General features: G+C 38.9%; 1 protein-coding gene across 2 annotated transcripts in view; it reads left to right on the top strand.

Moving 5' to 3' along the window:
• The window catches only part of FBXO11 (F-box protein 11), a 67,490-nt gene that overhangs the window by 23,757 nt on the left and 23,902 nt on the right, over window positions 1–19,831 (top strand). The window contains exons 2-4 of one of the 2 annotated variants that reach the window (XM_033145061.1): window positions 14,064–14,191; window positions 14,396–14,477; window positions 19,568–19,709. In XM_033145061.1, coding sequence (XP_033000952.1) covers window positions 14,084–14,191; window positions 14,396–14,477; window positions 19,568–19,709 — 332 coding nt within the window. In that variant the 5' untranslated portion in view covers window positions 14,064–14,083. Of the gene's footprint in view, window positions 1–14,063; window positions 14,192–14,395; window positions 14,478–19,564; window positions 19,710–19,831 lie in introns of both variants that reach the window. The other variant, XM_033145060.1, reaches the window with a different exon arrangement.

The raw sequence follows: 19,831 nt of genomic DNA, 5'->3' as shown, positions 1-19,831 counted from the left end.
AGACCATTTAAAGGCTCAGGAACCCTTTGCAGGTGTTATGGATTGAGTAGCTACTGCACCTTTTCACAATATTCTAATTTTCTGAGATTGTGAATTTGGGGTTTTCATCAGCTGTACACCATAATCATCACAATTATGACAAATAAAGGCGTGACATCTTTCGCTGTGCATGTCATGAGTCTATCTCATATGTTAGTTTCACCTTTTAAGTTGAATTACTGAAATAAATAAACTTTTCCACGATATTCAAATTTTTTGAGTATCACCTGTACATGAACTGGAATGATCCTGAGTGAAGCGTTGCACTCACATGGTCACTACTAGTTCACTTTTTTGCATGGCTGGGAGAAGTATTTTACTAGGGTTAAGATTCACTTTTACAGAATATTTCCTTATGAATGCAAGACTTTGGTTTTTAAGAGTGGACAGTTTCAAAACAAGCTGCTTAAAAATAGGTTTGTTAAACTAACCAGTTTGTGTTAACACATTTACTAAAGGTTTTTAAAAACGTGATCTCTGGTTCATTCATTACAAGCCATTATTCTGTAAAAAGGAAACTTTAAGTTTTGAGGAAGTCCCCCTAGATGAGGGGTAGGGTGAACTTCATTGGTCTCGATGCAGCTCATGCATGTACTTTACACATGATACTTTAATGTTCTGTGCAAACACAGTTTGTGGTTTAAATCTTACTCTGGTGTTGATTCAGTATGACCTATGTGCTGCTGTGCCATAAAGCCTTTAATTTACCTACCTACAGCTTTTGGACTTGCCCGTGTATAGGAATTAGCATACAGGCTGAATTGTATGTGGAATGTAGATGGAGACTTGGTTTTCAGCTATTCTGCTTGAGGACTGGAGAAGGAACGCTTGCTGCATGAGCAGAGTTAGGCATTTTTACTGGTGTGATGCTGGGCAGAGGAGCCTGGTGTGCTAATTAGAGAAATAAGAGCAGAGTGTTAAATATGTTCCCATGTAAAAGTATAATTTTAAATAAAGAGCATGGTGGTATTAGTGGAAATTTAATCAGATACATGTCTAAACTAATACCTAAAATAAGATGAGAGAACTTTGAAGATACGCCAAAATAAAATTTATTCAGCCCCACCTTCATGTACAGTATCAATGTCCCTTTGAATCACTGTGCACTACAACACATAGAAAATAAAGTGCTACTTAGTTTTACTAGTGTCCCTAACAAAGAGTGTATTTGAAACACATTGGGTTGAATCAATTATATTTTTGCCTCATTTCTGTATTACTGCCTTCTCTCTCTTTCTCTTTTGGATGTCTGGCTACAGTTTTAAGGTTTTAAAGCATTGGTATTTTTATATCAAACTTCTAAACTGAATAATAAAAAGTTAAAATTCTAAATTCTGTGAAATTCTGAATATTGAAACGTGTCACTTCTGTTTTCTAATACCTAAGGTTTGAATTTATGAACATGAACTTGCCAAACTCACTAAATTGTAACATCATTCACATGATATATGCTTTGGGGGCCTAAAGGAACGGAATCCTCCCTCCCACTCAAGCATCTTTTGTCATTCATGTGCACAAGCAGTGCTTTTCTCTGGCGGGGGGGGGACGACGCCGCAGAGGTATGCATACCACTAAACATTTTGTGAATCATAAGTTTGGCCTCATTGAGGGGCAGTACAGTATTTCAATATGAGTAGGAAAATGAGAGTGCAGTCGTACCTTGTTTTGCGGCTGAGATCCATTCCAGAGCCCCGCCCGCTAGTTGAAAAGGACGCAGGGCAAAGTGCTGCATTTGCTCACGCGCGCAGAGCGGTTTGTGCATGCACGAAGCACGATTTAGTGCGTCTGCACATGCACGAGTGGCAAACCCAGAAGTAACCCGTTCTGGGTTTGCTGCGGACGTTTGCTGGAATGGATGCTAGACAAGACGGACATTCGCAGAGGTATTACTGTACCCCTAATTTTTTTTTGGGGGGGGGGAAGCACTGTGCGCATGTATAGGTAGAGAACACTAGAAACACTTTTTGTTGTCTTTGTATTGCCTCTGAGGGTGTGCTGTAGACCTTTGCCGATGCCTAGGTATGCAAACTGACTAAGAATGACATAGCACCTCTAAGTAATTACTATGCATTAAGCTGATAATCCCTTCCTAATATTTACCTGCTAGCTGACTTTAATGAAACCATCCTTGTTCCCACATTGCTTCTTTATAGCCTACAATAGATCCATCTAGGCTGGTTGTTGTTTGTGCAGTCTGCTACAGCAAATTGTACAGTTGGTATAGTCCAGATGATCTTCTCTTCTCAATGGAAAAATTTATTGTAAAAATTGTCCCAGTTGATCTGGAAAGAGAATCATCTGGGGTCAAGTGATATTATTATATTGTTAAAGCCAAGAACATCTTTGTCTAATGCCTGTATTGGAGACTATCCGGGAGCTCCATGTAAAGCTTTCTACACTGCCCAAAGGAACCATAACAAAACCCATTGTAACATAAAATAACAAGTTAAAAGGGGGGACGGGACTTAGCATTATTTCTGAAATATGACAAGGGTAGCAAAAGCGTGCCTGATCAAGGATTACACCAGCTTCCTTAATGCCACCCAAGCTAATTGTAAATCCAGTTTAGGAGTGAATGTGCTTGACACTGGTGCAGAAATAACTTGAATTATCATGTTGGTTAATTGGCTGATCAAATATTGGTGGGGTACGCATGTACCCGGCTCACACATTCAACTTTGTTTACATAATGCTGATGCTTTAAAATGTGTGACAATTTTTTGACAATGAAAATATTGACAGTTTGTCAGTATGCTAGACATAACTATTAACCATGGTTTAGGGTGGTGGCCAGGAAGCACATAGATCAATGGCCTGTTTCCTTAACAATGGTTTTTAGGGACTGACCCTTGATTTTGGTTACATATTAAAGCTGAAAAATCATATTTAAAGTTCTTATATAGGTGTTTTAGATTAGTTTGCCTAGTTAGGGTTGCACTGTTATGCTGCTTTTCTAAAATATAAGATGGGATTTTAAATCTTAATTTCATATTGGAATGTCTGTTCCAAATCATTGAAAGTATATTTGTGCTGCTAAGAGATTTGTTCATACACTCAGAATCAAGGCTGGCCTTATGGGTGGTAGAGTAGGCACCTGTCTCACATGTTGAAATGAAGAGGACACTGAGCTAAGCTTGGTGTTGTGTGTACTATCTTAAAGTGAGGCAGGACAAAGTAAACAAAAAAACAGTAGCATGCCTTTGACTTTTCTTTTTCAGTTTTTACTTTGTCATTTGTTCTAGATAAAAATCAGCTGAACACAGCTTTATATTGAGGCAATGAAAGGTCAGGTTTCAAAACTGGATAATGTTGTATTTATAACTATATTTTCAAAAACAAAAACACAAATAATTTGTCCAGAACCATGTAGCAAAGCATTCTGTGGTAGCAAAGCAGCAAATCTACCCATTGATGCTGATATACCTTCATCATACCTCTACTCTAGTGTGACTTCCAGTAGACCAGCGTAGTTTTTTTGCTTTCCGTTGTTTAATAATAGCAGTACACCCCCCACCACTGCCACTGTGCAAGATTTACCAGCCAAAACTAATGAAACCCAGGAAGGAAAAGAAAGAGTGGATTTTTGTGTGGAAGGATGGTGTGCTCAGTTCAGTTCTGGTACTTTAAACAAATTACTTTGTTTGGAATTCTTTAATTCTAACTGTATTTCTTTTACTCTGGGTGTTGGGTATCGGGGTTCTAGTAAAAACCAAAGTTGATCCCACAAGCCTGAAGTCCGTTCACCCTGAATTAGAGAGGTAGCACTGGGGCCCCCTTTTATGAACATTGCTTGGAGAGTCTAGATGCAGTTGGCCAGTATCATTGTTTAGTTTTTCTAACCTGCATAAGCCACAAAACTTGTCAACATTATAAAACTAACCATTGTGGGGGCGGGGGGAAGGACACTCCTCACCTATTTATCCGAGGGCAGCCTTGCTCAGAATCTCAGTTTTCTATCTCTTTGAATGAAAGGGCCGGTAACACAATATGGGGGAGCCAGTGATGCCTAAACCACAAGTGGTCAGCAGCTAAGAACAGTTAATTGCCATTAAGAACATAGGAAGAGCTCTGCTGGAGCAAACCAAAGATCCATGTAGTTCAGTATTCTGTTTTCACAGGCACTAAGCAGATGCCTCTGGGAAAACCACAACCTGGGCATGAGTGCAGTAGCATTTTTCTGTTTCTGAATTGCCTGAAGCTGCCAGAAGGAAATAGCTGGGGAGTAAGTGGGCAACAGATGAGATACTTAAAAATATATATATTATATTTTATTAAGGTGATTTTAGATAAAAGAAAAACAGTGATACAGAAAAAAGAAGGAAAAGTGAGAGGGAGAAAAACAACAGCAACAAAGATGCATATAAAAGTGAAAATATGCAAAAAAAAAGAGAGCAATATACAATATTTCCATACATTCTTGTATAAATTGGTATGGTGTTATTGTCCTAGTGCTTATGTAAATGCTAATGGCCTACTACATTTTGCATGAACTCATTCCAAGTGTTAATGTATTTATCCATACAGAATCTATGCCTGTAAGCAGTCCGTTCATAAACTGTGATTGATGTCATATTGTCAGTCCATTGATTGAAGAGTACCATATCTTTATTTTTCCAGTTGCTCAATATCAATCTCTTGGCCAATATTAGGGCCTGGAAAATCCATTTCCGTTATCTCGTTGATAATTTCCATACTGAAGGTATATAGTTCAAGAAAATATTCCCCGCTGAAAGATTTAACTTTTTCTGCGGAGTCATAGTTACACTGTCAAGCACTTTCTCCCACAACTTATTAAGTAAAGAACAGTGTACAAACATATGTTTCCAATCATCTCTTACAGTCTGCATATTGAACTTGTGTATTGTTAATAGATATCTATAAAAAATAATTGCTGGCTTTTTATTTTTGAATGAGTTGTCCAATTGCTCACATATCTTGGTTATCTCGCAAGCTGAAAGGGCTGATGGCCCAAACACACTTGTTAGGAGATGTTGTAATTGAAGGTATTGCCATTGGGCTACATCTGATAGATGGTATTTTTGTCTTAAAAATAGCAAAAGTATAAAATTCAACTTCCCTATCTATCACTTGGTCTAATGTCGATACACCTGCTTCTATCCAATTTTTCTATATCATCATCTTTTTTTGCAATTCTTAGTATTTAGTGGGGTTTACCCACAGAGTAAGTTTAGTATGTGAAAATGGATCAGATTTGTTTTTATTAGCCAATATATTCCATGTTCTTCTAAATGATTTAATTGTTTCCAGAGAGTCACCTGAGATTCCAGATACTTAGATCCTATTATGGTCCAACCAACCGAAGATGCTATGTACATATATTCTAGGGTTGCCCACACTGGAAAATTGGGGCCAGCAGTGGGATTCCAATATTTAGTACTTTACAGTAGGTAAGCATAGTAATATAATTCCAAATTTGGGATTCCGAAACTGCCTTCTTTCATTTGTAGCTGCATTCTATGCAAGGATATCCCTGGTGTTGCTGAGTTTATCTTTTGAAAATATGATCCGGATATAAAAACTGGAAGTCCTCTCATGATATAAATGAGTTTCAAGTGATTGTTGTATGTTCTGTGCTTGACTGCAGGTACTGAAGATGAATATCAGTGATAATCCCTGCAGGGTGTAGTTGAAGGTGAAGGGGCTAGGGCAGAGCTTTCCAATCTGTGTGTCGCGACATGCTAGTGTGTTGGCTACAGTGTGTAAGTGTGTTGCGTGAATGCTCCCCGCAGTCCTCCTGCGGCTGGGAAGAGGTTAATTTACGGTAACCTCTGGTTTGCTAGTAAAACTGAATTACTGTGTCATGAAATGATGCATGTCTAAAAAGCGTGTCACCAACATGAAAAGTTTGGAAAGCTCTGGGCTAGAGTTGGGAAGCCACTGCAGCTAAGAGCATGAAACTACAGTCAAAGAGACACAAAGGTTTGCATTGGTAAATGAAATGAGTTTTTCTGTAGCCATTTTTATTTAATATTAAATATATCTATATGATTCATATCAGAGTTCATCATTGGAAGGATTGCTTAATGAAGAACTTGTGGGGTGAGGGGAGAGGTAGCTGAAAATGGAATAGTCCGGGGCAGTAGACCTCTGATAGTAGATAATGGTAAACTCATACCTTGCTTGTGAGCATTTCACATGCTAGGGTGGTTGCCTGGGGTGGTTGATACTCATCCCAGATAGTTAGTTTGTACTCCTGATGTACATCAGATATAGAAAAAAAAGAGAAATAGGAAAGCTGGATTATGCATGGGATAAAATTTAAAGAAGTCTTTACTGTATTGTGGTTTCTATTATCAGCTTGTTATTGATATCTCATAAATAATCCAATGTGAGAGTGGCTGTAATTCTCCTCTTATGGTTTTCTTTCGCTCTTGAATTGACCATAGAATGTTAATTGTTCATTTCTGAACTCAGAAAGCCTAGTTCTAAAACAGGATTCAGAGGAATAAAAACACCTGTACACTAAGCAATTTTTTTTTGTACTGGGATCACGCATCAGTTCAGATGACATCCTTAAAGTACCAAATCCAGGTGCTCATGGAGGAAACTGATTTTTTTTAGATCCATTTCAATTGGGGCTTAGGACTGGTTTTGGCACAGAAACTGCTTTGGCTGCTGTGTATGGTTACCTTTGTTGGGAGAGAGACAGGAGAAATGCATCCCTGTTACTGGTAATTCTCCTTGACCTCTCAGCAGCTTTTGATGCCACTGAGCACAGATTTTGATTCTGGAGCACTGCTTTGCAGCAGTTCTGGTCTTACTCTGTGTTCTTGGCAACAAAAGAGCTGGCTTGGTATCTTACTACTAAAAGCTTTTCCTTCCAATTTTTTAAAAAGTAGTAATAATAAATAAAAATAAAAATGTGCACCCCACCCCTGAGACCATTCCACTGTTACTATTCAACCTCCCAAAATTTCAACACCTCTTGCAATGGTTTGACCCTTTTCCATTTTAACAGTATCAAATTCTACAAATACTTCTGTATCTCCTCAAAAGCATTTCTCCTGCATATTCCCTGTCCTACCTTAATTGCACATGTTAATTTATCATTAACAGCTATATCCCACACCTTTTTATACAATTCTTCCATTTTATATTCACCTTGCCCCTTCCACTTCTTAGCTATAATAATTTGTGCAGTTGTCAATAAATTTGTGAGCAAGTCCTTCCTAGCCTGCTAACGTTCCACCCCATGGTAAATTGATAATAATAAATTTATTATTTATTTCCATGAAACTTACATATGCCCAGATAGTGCAGCAATTTTGTGCCTAGAAATAAACCCTATTGTATTGTAGGACTTAATATCTGAAGAAATATGCATAGCGTTAGGGTGTAAATGACCTTAAGGCTGGAGTGTTAGATCTAGACTTCGAAATCGGGCTTTCAAAGGTAAGATTATTTTCAGCTTTAGCACCTACATACTCATAACTTAAAGACTGTTCATTCATTAACCTACACTTTATTATTATTTATCAGTGCTGGATTTTGTGACTATTTAAACTACAAGGTTAGCAGAGTTAATAATAAGTATATTCAAGGTCTACATATTATATAATACAATACACATTCCACCTCAGACAATAATTAAAATATTTTTACCTGTACCAGCACTGGAAAACATTTAACAGTCATCCTAATTATAAAATATTGTTTGAAATAATATAAAGCCAGGCAAGGGAAGAGGAAGATAAGTTGTGGGGAATCAAAGCACTTCTTGATTCTATAGCATTGACTTCTGTTTGCTGAGTGTCCTTTATCATGACTAACCATAAATCCGAGCAAAGATTCCACCCTTGATTTCTGTAATTTTGTTCATGCAGAGTCTGTTTTTAAATTTCTTTGCTACATATAACTTTTTGTCCCTCTTTCCCTCCATTTTACTACTTTCCCCCTTTACAAAACCTTGATGCCTTTAAAAGCTGTATGATGGGCAGATACCCTCCCATTACGTTAATTTGAGTTGGGTATACCACTCATAGGGTTAGTTGGGTCTTTCTACTCTAGCAAACAGGAGTATTTTACCTCCTATCAAGTATATTTCTGTGCTGCTTGATACCATATCCTTGAATCTTTCAAAGTCCACTGTGTCTACTGCAAGGCAAGAAACATAGCTCTTATAAGCCTTTAGGAGCATAATAATATCAATAAAATTATTATTATTTAATTGCTTTCCACACAACAAGATGTACAAAATGTAATAAAAACAGTTAAATATATAAGTGGGAATCCCCATGCAAATTAATCAGAAGTCATCTATACCTATCATGCAGCTTTTAAAGGTATCAAACCTCTAAAGGAAAATAGGAAAAAATATTTTATGCATAAAAGAGAAGGGAAGCGTTTTTTAAATTATTTTGAGCTCTGGGGTGTACCTTGGGAGCTGCTGACAGTTGGGATGAGTAGTGCTAAATAATCAGTGGTCTAAGTTGCTCAAAGCCAACTTCATATATTCAGTTCAGGTGTCACTAATATTTTTGGCCCTATGGGCACATTTTGAACTTTAAGAAACTGTCATGGGCATTCCTTCCTCTTCTCAAAAACAAACAAACAAACAAAAATAACCAGCCTAGACCAGTGTTTTTCAACCTTTTTTGGGCAAAGGCACACTTGTTTCATGAAAAAAATCACGAGGCACACCACCATTAGAAAATGTTAAAAAATTTAACTCTGTGCCTATATTGACTATATATAAAGTAATTTTTCAATTTTTCCCACGGCACACCAGGCAACATCTCGCGGCACACTAGTGTGCCGCGGAACAGTGGTTGAAAAACACTAGCCTAGACAACATTCCCCCCTTCAAAACAAAACAAAACACCACAAAACCTTGTAAGACAGAATGGGCCCCCTATTTCTCCTTCCGCTTATCTGTTAAAAACAACAAGCCATATGCACACCCACAATAGGCTGCTTAGCTTGGCACCTTGGAAAGTAGAGTGGTAGCTCTAGCTGCCTTGTCCTCTTTCTGTCCTATTCTAAGAATGCCTCTGAGAAGGAAGCAAGGTGGCTGGAAGCTTGCCTCCCCAAGGTTTTTTTAAATCATTTAAATTAAAATTAAAACTCAGGCAGGAGGCCTAGTGGCCTACTACATTGCTTGCTTATTCCATTTTGATACTCTAGTATCACATATTGCTATAGGTAACACTTAGTAAATTGTACAACATGGAAACCTATGTTTCTCTTCTTTTTAAAGAGAACTTCATGTGCCCAGTGCTTCCAAAATTTCTGTATTCCAGCAGGCATACTCTTAATTTATTGCAAGTTGTCTTCTAGTTGCTGTCCTTAAGGGAGATGGAGGAAGTGAAACAAGATTGGGACCAGAATATTATCCTAAACTTTATTTGAAGTTTAGAAACAATCCTCTACAATCCTGAGTTGCTCTGCTGGGTCTGTCCCTTAAATATTTTCTACCTGAGATACATTTATGATACCCATATCCTCTGGATGGAGTTTCCTTAAAACTTCCACCACACCATCAGTCTGAGCCTAGACCAGGCCATGCTGCAGGTTCATTTTCTTGAGATGACTGTGCAGCTACATAGTGGATATGTAAGCAGCACCTGCACATAGCTTGCATGTTTCCAGCTCTCGTAGAGCAGACACCACAAAATTCATTGTCATATAACAGGAATAGGGAACCTGCAGTCCTTCAGAGGTTATTGGGCTCCCAACTCCCATCAGTTCCAGCCTGGATGGCTAGTGGGCAGGAATGATGGGAATGTAGTCAAACAATATCTGGAAGGCAACAGGTTCCTCATCCCCAGTCTTTGGTCAAGCCATACCACCACATCTGTTCAAATGCATCAGACATACTTACAACTTGAGGGTTTGTACAAGCCATTTCTTACACTAAAATACCTACCCAGTGTAAGTGAAGCAGCATGTTATCAAAAACAGACTGGTGCTCAGAAGTAATCTGTTATGGAACACACCAGAGTTGCAGTGACAGAACATTATTTGATGTTGCCTATAGCTCCTAGCTAAAACCACTCATTCTCAGTCATTTAGAGCCCATCCTGTACAATGACAATTCCTTCTTATGGGCCTTGCTTAGAAGACATATAAAATAGCAGCAACACTGGGTCATGCTTTAAAGTCACAAATCCAGGAACACAACCTGCAGCATACCCACATGTAACACAGAACATGTAAAAGATAGCTGGTCATGAGATGACATCTCATGGTAACTGGACAAATATTAGTATGTATATTAGATAACATGCTAAGACCTCTGGTATTCAAATGAAAATAATAAAGACTGATATCCCCACCACCACTCAATGCATGCTTATGAGTGCTGTGAATGGTGCAACCAGGTAATGATAACTGTTCTAAACACAAAGTATGCGTATATATTTTTTAAATCAAAATTGTAATTCTGTTTAAAAGAAAATGAATGATAGTGAACATACTTTTTTTAAAAAAAAGATTTAAATCAACATACTTAAACACTCTTAAAACTGAATCCAATACCCTTATCAACAGCACCGTTGAAGGCTTCTAACCCGGCAACTTTGTGCTATCTGCAGGGTTAAAAATCACAAATCTGTTAGGTCATGTGTGCCTATAATATGAAAATACTAATTTTTAAAAACACACATAATCATTAAAGCGTCTGGTTAATCAAAAGGCTTATCAGCACAAAATTATCTGACTCTGGGCAAGGGATATGAAGGTAGAAGGATACGTTTGGCAGACAACTTGGGATTCCCAGTCACCTGGTTACCTCCAGTGTAGCAGAACATTTTCTGTAGGGAACTGTGGAGGTAGTATTAGCTGCTTCTCCTGCCTTTTGGTTTTCTTCTGCAACCCTTTCTCTGCAGCCAAATGAGAGATTTCAAAGGGAAAGTACCAATGAGAGAAAGCTACTTCTTTCCTTGAAATGTATTCCAGCCTCTGCTTTTCATGTTACAGGCAACCCCGCAGGATTGGGAATCCTGCGTTCAGCTGGTCCCCTAGTTCTAGTCTAGACATAGTGCTTGTCTTCTCCCAAATACTTGCCTCACTGGTTTACAACAGATTTTAAATGTGTACTCTGGCTAACCTGTGTTTTATGTTATGCCTCTGCTGAATCTGGAAAAACTTAACAGAGAAGAATCCTCTCTTGCTCCACCCTTCCCATTCCACCAAAGTATTTTCTGGCTTTGTACAATGGCCAGTTCTGGATGATGTAATGGAAGTTTATTATAGCATACACAGATATGTGAATGCCCTATTTCTCCCCCAGGCTAACTTGTGAGAAAGAACTTTTAAAAATAGCAGGGGAAATGGGCAATTATGAGGGAAAGTGACAGACCTCTTAATAAATATATTCTTTTTCAAATTATGTGAAATGTTTCATTTTAAAAATAAACAGTGTTTTAAAATAATATTCTTAATGCCAATTCACAAAGATTCAAAGGTAGTAATTTTAGTGATGATAGCATTGCTACTACATTTAGCTACGGTAGTTACTACTAAAGAGGACCCACTCTTGGGGCTTGATGGTAGAAAAGTATTTCCAAATGTTGCAGATTTCAGAACATCTTCATGGGTTATCTGGCAGTATGCCAAGCATATTTATCCTCCAGTGTGGTGACAAGCCCACCGAATCCTTGCTTCTCATTTGCCGTGGATTCCTCTGTTGTCTTTGCTAAATAAAATAAATTTGATGAATGCTTGAAAATACATACAATTAAGAAGCTTTTTATAGTTTACTTAAACCTTCTATTTTATGAAATCCATGATTTTGAGCTTCAAAGTTCAGAATCAAAAGTGCTCTTTTCAGCACTGGTTCTTGTTAGGAAGAATAGATAAGTGCTGCAACTATAGATAAACATGAGTTCAGGATAGCAGAGATATTTTTCCACCTACCCCCATCCCAGTCCTGGAGTGGAGAGTGCTGGAAATGTTTATTGTGTGCTTGCCTGGACTGTGAATCTTCTGTTACCTGATACTGCTTGTATTTAGAGGTGTGTTTACACATTACAGTAAGGTAAAGGGATCCCTGACCGTTAGGTCCAGTCGCGGACAACTCTGGGGTTGCAGCGCTCACCTCGCTTTATTCACTGAGGGTGCCGGCATACAGCTTCCAGGTCATGTGGCCAGCATGACTAAGCCGCTTCTGGCAAACCAGAGCAGTGCACGGAAACGCCGTTTACCTTCCCGCCGGAGCAGTACCTATTTATCTACTTGCATTTGACGTGCTTTTGAACTGCTAGGTTGGCAGGAGCTGGGACCGAGCAACAGGAGCTCACCCCGTCGTGGGGATTCGAACCGCCAACCTTCTGAGCGGCAAGCCCTAGGCGCTGTGGTTTAACCCACAGTGCCACCTGCGTCCCTGTTACCTTCTGTACATGAGTGTAATGTTCAGGCCCCTTTTCAAAGGACTTAGTCATAATATACTGGAGCTCTTATATGTACTTATGAAATGCATTATGTTTACATAATATATCTAATGCAAAATATGAATGCAGATAACATGTCTGGAAAATTAAATCACTACTTGGGCACTGAGATTGGCTGTTGTTCTGCCATGCATTTAGTGACACACATGCATTTGCTGCTAAGTGTATGTGGGAGATTGAACAAAGGTGAAAAACTTGATAATTGATAACCTAGATGATTTAATAGGCCATGCAGAACAGGTATAACTACTGAAAAGTAATGTATTGTTTAGTCATTTAACATGCATAAATGACTGTTAAAGCTTCATTAGGTATTAATTTTATTATGATTAGCTTGCTGCACAAATAGATTGGTAGTTTTTATTATTTTAAGAAAAGAGTACATATATGAAACTTGTACTCAAAAGAATAGGTACTGAAATTCGATATAGAAAGATTTCTAGATTCAGCAGACTTAGGTGTGATCTGTGATTTGATGGTGGTTATAGGGTGGGGATTCTCTGAATAAATGATGCAGTTTCAAGACAATCCACTTTACTGGAACCAACTGTGTGTGCACCTGCCTTCTCTTTCACATTCCATTATCCCTCTCCATTTCACTGATCCTGTTCCATCCTAATTTCTCCCTCTTAGCCAATCTGTTTTCCTCCTTCCAGATCACCCTCCTTTTCCTTCTACCTTCTTAGTTGCTCTTTCTTTTTAGCTTCTGATGTGAATTCTGAAAAGGACATAGATCTGGATGAAGTGCAGGAGAGTATCAGTGCTCCAGCGTACTCCTTCAGTATTATGTTCTTTTCAAGGGGGAAACAATAACTATCTTCATCACCTTCTTCACAGAGAAGGGGGAAATGAGACAGTGGGAGCTTAGAGGCTTCACAGACACCAGGGGAAGTCCTCATGGGTGCCATGACAGCTGCAGGTGACATGTTGGCAACACATACTGTGTACAATATATTAGAGTGGCTCTATCTTGTCGATATTCTTGACTTGTGCTGCACTTGCTGCAAAATATTGCTGTCAGTATTTTAAAGACACCATGGGGGAAGGTTTGTGTTTTATGTTGCACAATTACCTTGAGTTTGATGGAAAAGGCAAGTCTAGTATGTAGCACTTATACATTCTGGAGTTTGTTTTTTTCACTAAATGATCATTGTATTTATGAGAACCATTTCACAGTTAATGTGTAAAGCATACTTACATAAGAATTCAGGAAAATTAAAAATGATCCTGACAACAAAATGTACAGTGGTGTCCCGCTAGACGAATGCCTCGCTAGATGAAAAACTCGCTAGACGAAAGGCATTCGCTAGCGGAAGGCTGCCCCGCAAGATGAAAATGTCAATGGGGCTGCCTCGCAAGACGAAATTATTGTTTTTTGCACGAAAACCTCCGCGCTACATTGCCGCTTCACTAGACGAAAAATTCGCTCTACGAAGACACTCGTAGAACGAATTATTTTTGTCTAGCGGGGCACCACTGTAATTAGATAGCATATTTCACCAAGATGGTTATAAAATTTTCACTGCGCCTTTTGGGCTTGATGTGACTTGAATGAAATTGTGTGTGTGTAAGTTGCAATCTTGTAACAGTTTTTCTTCTTTTGTTTCTTGATAGATGATGATGTACCTGCAGATATGGTTGCAGAAGAATCTGGTCCTGGTGCACAAAATAGTCCATACCAACTTCGCAGAAAAACTCTTTTACCTAAAAGAACAGCTTGCCCTACAAAGAGCAGCATGGAGGTATTTAAAAATGAATAACCATGCCTTCTGAAGTAATTGCATAGCACAACAGGCACAATACAGTCCACGGGGAGAAGGCCAGTGGTGGCTGTGGAGGATTTTTTATTTGGGGTTAAAGCAGGAAAAGGAGTAAGGATTGACCATGTGCAACATGCATTAGAAGAACTTTGTGTAATCTAATTTTACTTTTCTAAAACTTTTCAGGGTGCCTCTACTTCAGCTACAGAGAACTTTGGTCATCGAGCAAAACGTGCTAGAGTATCTGGAAAATCACAGGATTTGTCAGGTAATGTCTTTTTTTGTTTGAGGGAGAGGGCAAAGAAAGTCTCCCAACTTTCTGTTTTAATTGAATAATTTGTAACTTAAGAAAGTAATTGGGATGGTAATGGTAATCTTATTTCCTTGTCTACTGTCATTTGACTTTCATAAGTGAGTTTTTATGGTCTCAAAAAGATTTTTCTCAGAAATGGTTTCGTTGAAGAATACATCAGGTTGTTGTGCTACTTGTGGAGACAGTGGGTGTACAGATGTATGTACAGGCTTATTTCCATTTCACCTTGCAGAAGAGGAGAGGGGTTTTTTAATTGACACCTGGGGCTAGATTGGGGGAGGCACGAGCTATATGCAGGAGAAACCTAACAATGACTTTGAACTAGATAGGAAAATGGTAGTCTCATTTCTACACACCATTAAAAGTGGTGTCTTTTGGTAGCTACTTTTCCTGCCTGCACACTTCTGGGTAGGTGGACCCGGTTCAAGGGGCTGGTGACTTGTAGAATCTTTCACAACCTGTACTGTGTGACTCGAGAGATTACCCCTTCCAGTACGAGCTGTTTTTCTCACAGGGTTGTTATGTGGGAATAGATAAGGATTGGGAGAACCATGTATGCCACCTTGAGCTCCTCAGAGAAAAAGGTGGACTATAAATGCAATGAATGGATGATACAAAATTTGTGTTATGACCATTATATCTTGTTCCTTAAAGACGACGGCGACAATGAAATTAATTAATTAATTAATTAATTAATTTTATTATTTCTACCCCACAAATCTGGCTGAGTATTCCAGCTCGTCCACCTTTGCTCATACATTCTATCATTATTTTACATGGTGTCCCTCTGGAAGTGTTTCTGGCATGTGTGATTTTTACCTATGTTCTTTTTATCAGTTACTGTATTCCACTGCACCCACACAAATTACTTTATCCCCATATGGATGATTAGAAACATTTTGGATTATGCTAAGAAGTTTGATGATATTTAATTGCTTTAGTTGTCTCTAAAAGGGAGTGTAACAGCAAACCTGTATAAACTATAGGATTTCAGGCACTAGCCTTATTTGATCTGGCAGGGGTCCTAATTTGACCCACAAGACAGTTTACCCCAAGCCATGTCCATCTGCCCACAGCTGGCCTTAGTTTTGGAAGTAAAACTACATAGCTTGACTCTGTATGTAACTCAGGGTTAGGAAAGAGGCCTGAGTCCAGGCAGCTGTCACACTAAAAAAAAATGTGAACCGTGCTGTTTGACACTGCAGGTTGTCAGGGAACTCCTTTGTGAAGAAAATCCTTACACATGGAAAACTAGTGTGTTGAGGTGAAATGTTTCAGTCCGGCCACTGCCTTGCCATACTTATTTTCGACTTGTAGTGAGTGAGTTGATTTATGTAGGAGAGTGACCAAACATGAAACTCCCCAAAACTTATTACTGAGGTGGTAATAATCTCTATTTATTTGAAAGTATTTATAAACAGCTTAATATTTTTAAAAAATCTGTAAGCTGTGTACAATATTTTTTTTTTAAAAAAATTAAAACACAACCTAAAACCAATAAACAGCAGCATAAAGGCATATAAAAACAAAACAGAGATTCAGGGGATTCTGGCATATAAAACAGGACTTGGCCTTGCTGGTCAGAGAAAGCCTGGCGCTGAGGGTGTGGGAGGAGAAATTCCTTCCCGCTAAAGTTCCAAGAGATCACTGCAGCATCAGGCAAGCTATTAGGTGCTACCTCTCAGCTGGCCTTGCAGAAAGGCAGAGTTTCCCCTCAGATTGGCTGCCCTTAGGCTAGTAATACAGTTACCTTTTCCTTCCATCCCATTCTCATCTCATCCACTGAAAACGGACAGGGAGCAAAGCTCACGCTGCCTTGCCTGGCTCTTTCCTCAAGTGAGTTGTGAAACTCTCCCTCCCACCCCTGTCAGTCCTCCTTGAAACTGCTGGAGGAATGGGCTTGTCTGCTCCTGGAGCAAATTCTGAAAATGTCAGGGACAGTCTGCAGAGGAGGGGGGTATCCTGAGAGGAGAGGAGGAGAAATCAGGTGACTGCTTGCAAAGAGAGAGAGAGAGCATGCATTGTGATAGCTTGTATGTTTTGGCGTTTCTCTCTCACCTTCAGTGTAGAAGTGGAGGCTCCAATAAGGGGCTGGGTAAGGAGAGTTTAAACCTTTGGTGGAATTTCACACATGTGGGATATGGAAGGAGAACTTCCCATCCAGAGTCCATTTGAAAACTGCTGAGCATCTTGGTGGACCACTTAATGATTTTTCTGTCTGTTTAGCAACTGTAATGCACTGTGCTTTACAATGTTAAGAAATTCAAACTGTAATACAATAAAATGCAATATATGACACAAAAGAAGCAATTTGGGCATCATTTAGGAAAAAATGGTTGCTTTCAACCCTGATATGGATCTGCCTGTTACTCGGAATTAAATCCTAACCGAGTTCAATGGGGTTTCTTCCCAAGTAAAACATGCATAAAACTTTCTTTGTATTCTTTTAAACTCGACATATTTTGTTTAGGTTTTAGTCGTCTTGTTTAATGTACTTTTAATGTATGATGTGCTTTTAATTTGAAATATACTAGCCAGTTAATTATGACGGTTTAAGTAGTGCTTGTTAAAGTGTTACCTACCTCAGACTCTCACAGTGATGCTTAAAATTGGAACAAATTTGGGAGTGGGATCATTGAAAGCTTCAGTGGCCTTCAGTGATCCCACTCCAAAATTTGTTTGCAAACTGGACACTCAAGGTGTCTCTGGCATCAGTTGTATAGGCCTGTAGTATGTGTTAATTGTGGTGCCAAAAAGATATATTTATATGAAGGAAATGGGTATGGGGAGAATCTAGGGCTTGTCTGCAGAGTGGAAGGGAAGGAGGACCTTTTTCTGCTTCCCCACTTCCGACCACTCTCTGAAGACAGGAGAAGAGACTCTTGTAAGAATGCTCTAAGGTGCCATTTAGCTCCTAGCTTTCATATCTCAGTTTCTAACACTGATCTAAAGTAACTGATGGTTGCTGCTGCAAGCATAGCAGAGGGACACAGTGATATTCTTTTCCTACACACGTGAATTAATTAGTGTTCAGCTAAAATAAATGGCATTTGAAAAATTAAGTAGAATTCTACAGTGGAGGTAAATTATTAAAAGTTGTATCTCAATCACACTCCTGTAATGAATACTTACTTTTATGAATAACCAAATTCTTGCCATATTTGTGATTTTCTTTCCCACCCTCAGAAGTACTTAATATTGTGTATTCCTGACAGGCATGGCAGGAACTCCCTGAAAGCATATTGCTAACTAGGATGGTGGTGATTGGAATTTGCAATCCTCCTGCAAAGCGTATTCTTTTCATTAAATAATAGGAACAATAGGTCCCACTTGTATCTACCGGTATATAATTTCTTTTAAACTCAGTTTCCTTGAGTTTACGTGTAAATATATGTAGTTAGAAAAAAGTGACGTTCTTCATAAGGAACAGTACTTTAGTCTATCCTTCAAACTGTAGAACCTGTCTGCCTCCGGTTGCTATGGAGACAGGAAACATCCCACTGTGAAGACTAACATGTATTCTTTTTTTAAAAAAGAGGGAGAGATCACAGTTGAGAGACTTCATGCTAGACTTCAGGGAGTAGCTAGAGCAGGCTTCCTCACTCAGCCCTCCAGATGTTTTGAGACTACAGTTCCCATCACCCCTAACCACTGGTCCTGCTAGCTAGGGATCATGGGAGTTGTAGGCCAAAAACATCTGGAGGGTCAAGTTTGAGGAAGCCTGAGCTTAGAGTGTAAGGCCAAAATACACAATACTGCCCTTTCACTTCCATTCTGCATCTTAATAGTTTCTGAATCTTTTGCGCATACATGTTTAAAATTGAATAGGCAAAACGATCAGATTTGACCCATGCTAAGATTTTTACATTCATCTTGGCTCACTGAATATCAGCCTAGACATTACAGCATACCCTTGTTGCTTTTTAGCCCACTCTCTTGACCTGTTTGCAGATATTGAGAAGGAGTGAATTGAGGGATAGAAAAGCTAACGTGAATTCTAATTTGCATCTGTAATTGTACTCAGTACAGTGTACATAAAGTTAAATCAGTTTTGATCCAAAGTCAGGAAATGAAGCTACCCTTAAAATAAAGTGTGAATTTCACCCCCAAAAGTACACTCTCCCATTGCTTCCCAAGACGGACGTATTCCAAACAGGGGCACCCAATGAAGCTGAGTATTGGAGGGTTTAGGACAGACAAAAAACTTTTCCGCACAGCCCATAGTTAAACTGTGGAATTCACCAAAACAGGAAGCATTGATAGCAACTAACTAGGATAGCTTTAAAAGAGGATTCAACATTTGTGGAGGAGGGGGGCTATCAGTGGCTCCTAGCCATGATGACTATGTTCTGCCTCCATGGTTGAAGGTTGTATGCTTTTGAATACCATTTGCTGGAAGCTGCAGGAGGGGCTCTTCTTAAATTTTCATGTTCATCCTGCTTCTTATTTTTGCCTCTGGCACTAGCAGTGTTCCACTGACATAAGTACAGGCAATGACCGATTTGCATGGGAGTTAGGTTTCTGATCCCCACATATGTTGGCTGAGTGCACATACGCCTCCTCCACCCCATTCTGCCCTGTTTTGCCCCCTTTGCCAGCCACTTCCAGGTCGTTGTGATATACGTGATGTAGCAGTCACATGTCAATCAGACGCGTATCATTCATTGCCTTTATATGTTAGTATAGTGTTCTGCAGTAGTATCTCCATACAAGTGTAAATCTACTACAGCAGTGATATGTTCTGGCACATGCTTATCCAGTTGCAGTAATGAGAGGATAGAAATATGCTGTTAAACTTTTATTGATTGATTTACCAAACTGATTAAAGCTTGCAAACCTAACTTTCTTTAGAAAATGAAATGTGTATCTTTAAATGGAAAACTTGAATAACATTGATTTTTGTCAAACTTCTGCCTAAGTAAATCTGTTTCAGGTAATTCACTTGATTTTTGAGAGACAGAAAGTCCAAGATCTATTTTGATGGAAATACCCCAGAGAGGTTGTGAACATCAGTCATGTTATTCGTGTTTTATATTTAATAGCAGCACCTGCAGAACAATATCTTCAAGAGAAGTTGCCCGATGAAGTGGTTCTGAAAATCTTCTCATACTTGCTGGAGCAAGATCTTTGTAGAGCAGCTTGTGTATGTAAGCGCTTCAGTGAGCTGGCTAATGATCCAATTTTGTGGTAAGTGAAAAGGTATTTTTGATTATCCTGAGGTATGTTATATATGCCATGCACAATAGAAAAATTGAATTCATGAATGTGTTTTCTAATTATTTTGAACGAAAGCAGGTACTTGAATTACA

Source organism: Lacerta agilis, chromosome 3, assembly GCF_009819535.1.
Source record: "Lacerta agilis isolate rLacAgi1 chromosome 3, rLacAgi1.pri, whole genome shotgun sequence".
NCBI classification, from domain to species: Eukaryota; Metazoa; Chordata; class Lepidosauria; order Squamata; family Lacertidae; genus Lacerta; species Lacerta agilis.
The sequence above is the reverse complement of the archived record's forward strand: the minus strand, read 5'-3'. Positions and strand labels throughout refer to the sequence as shown.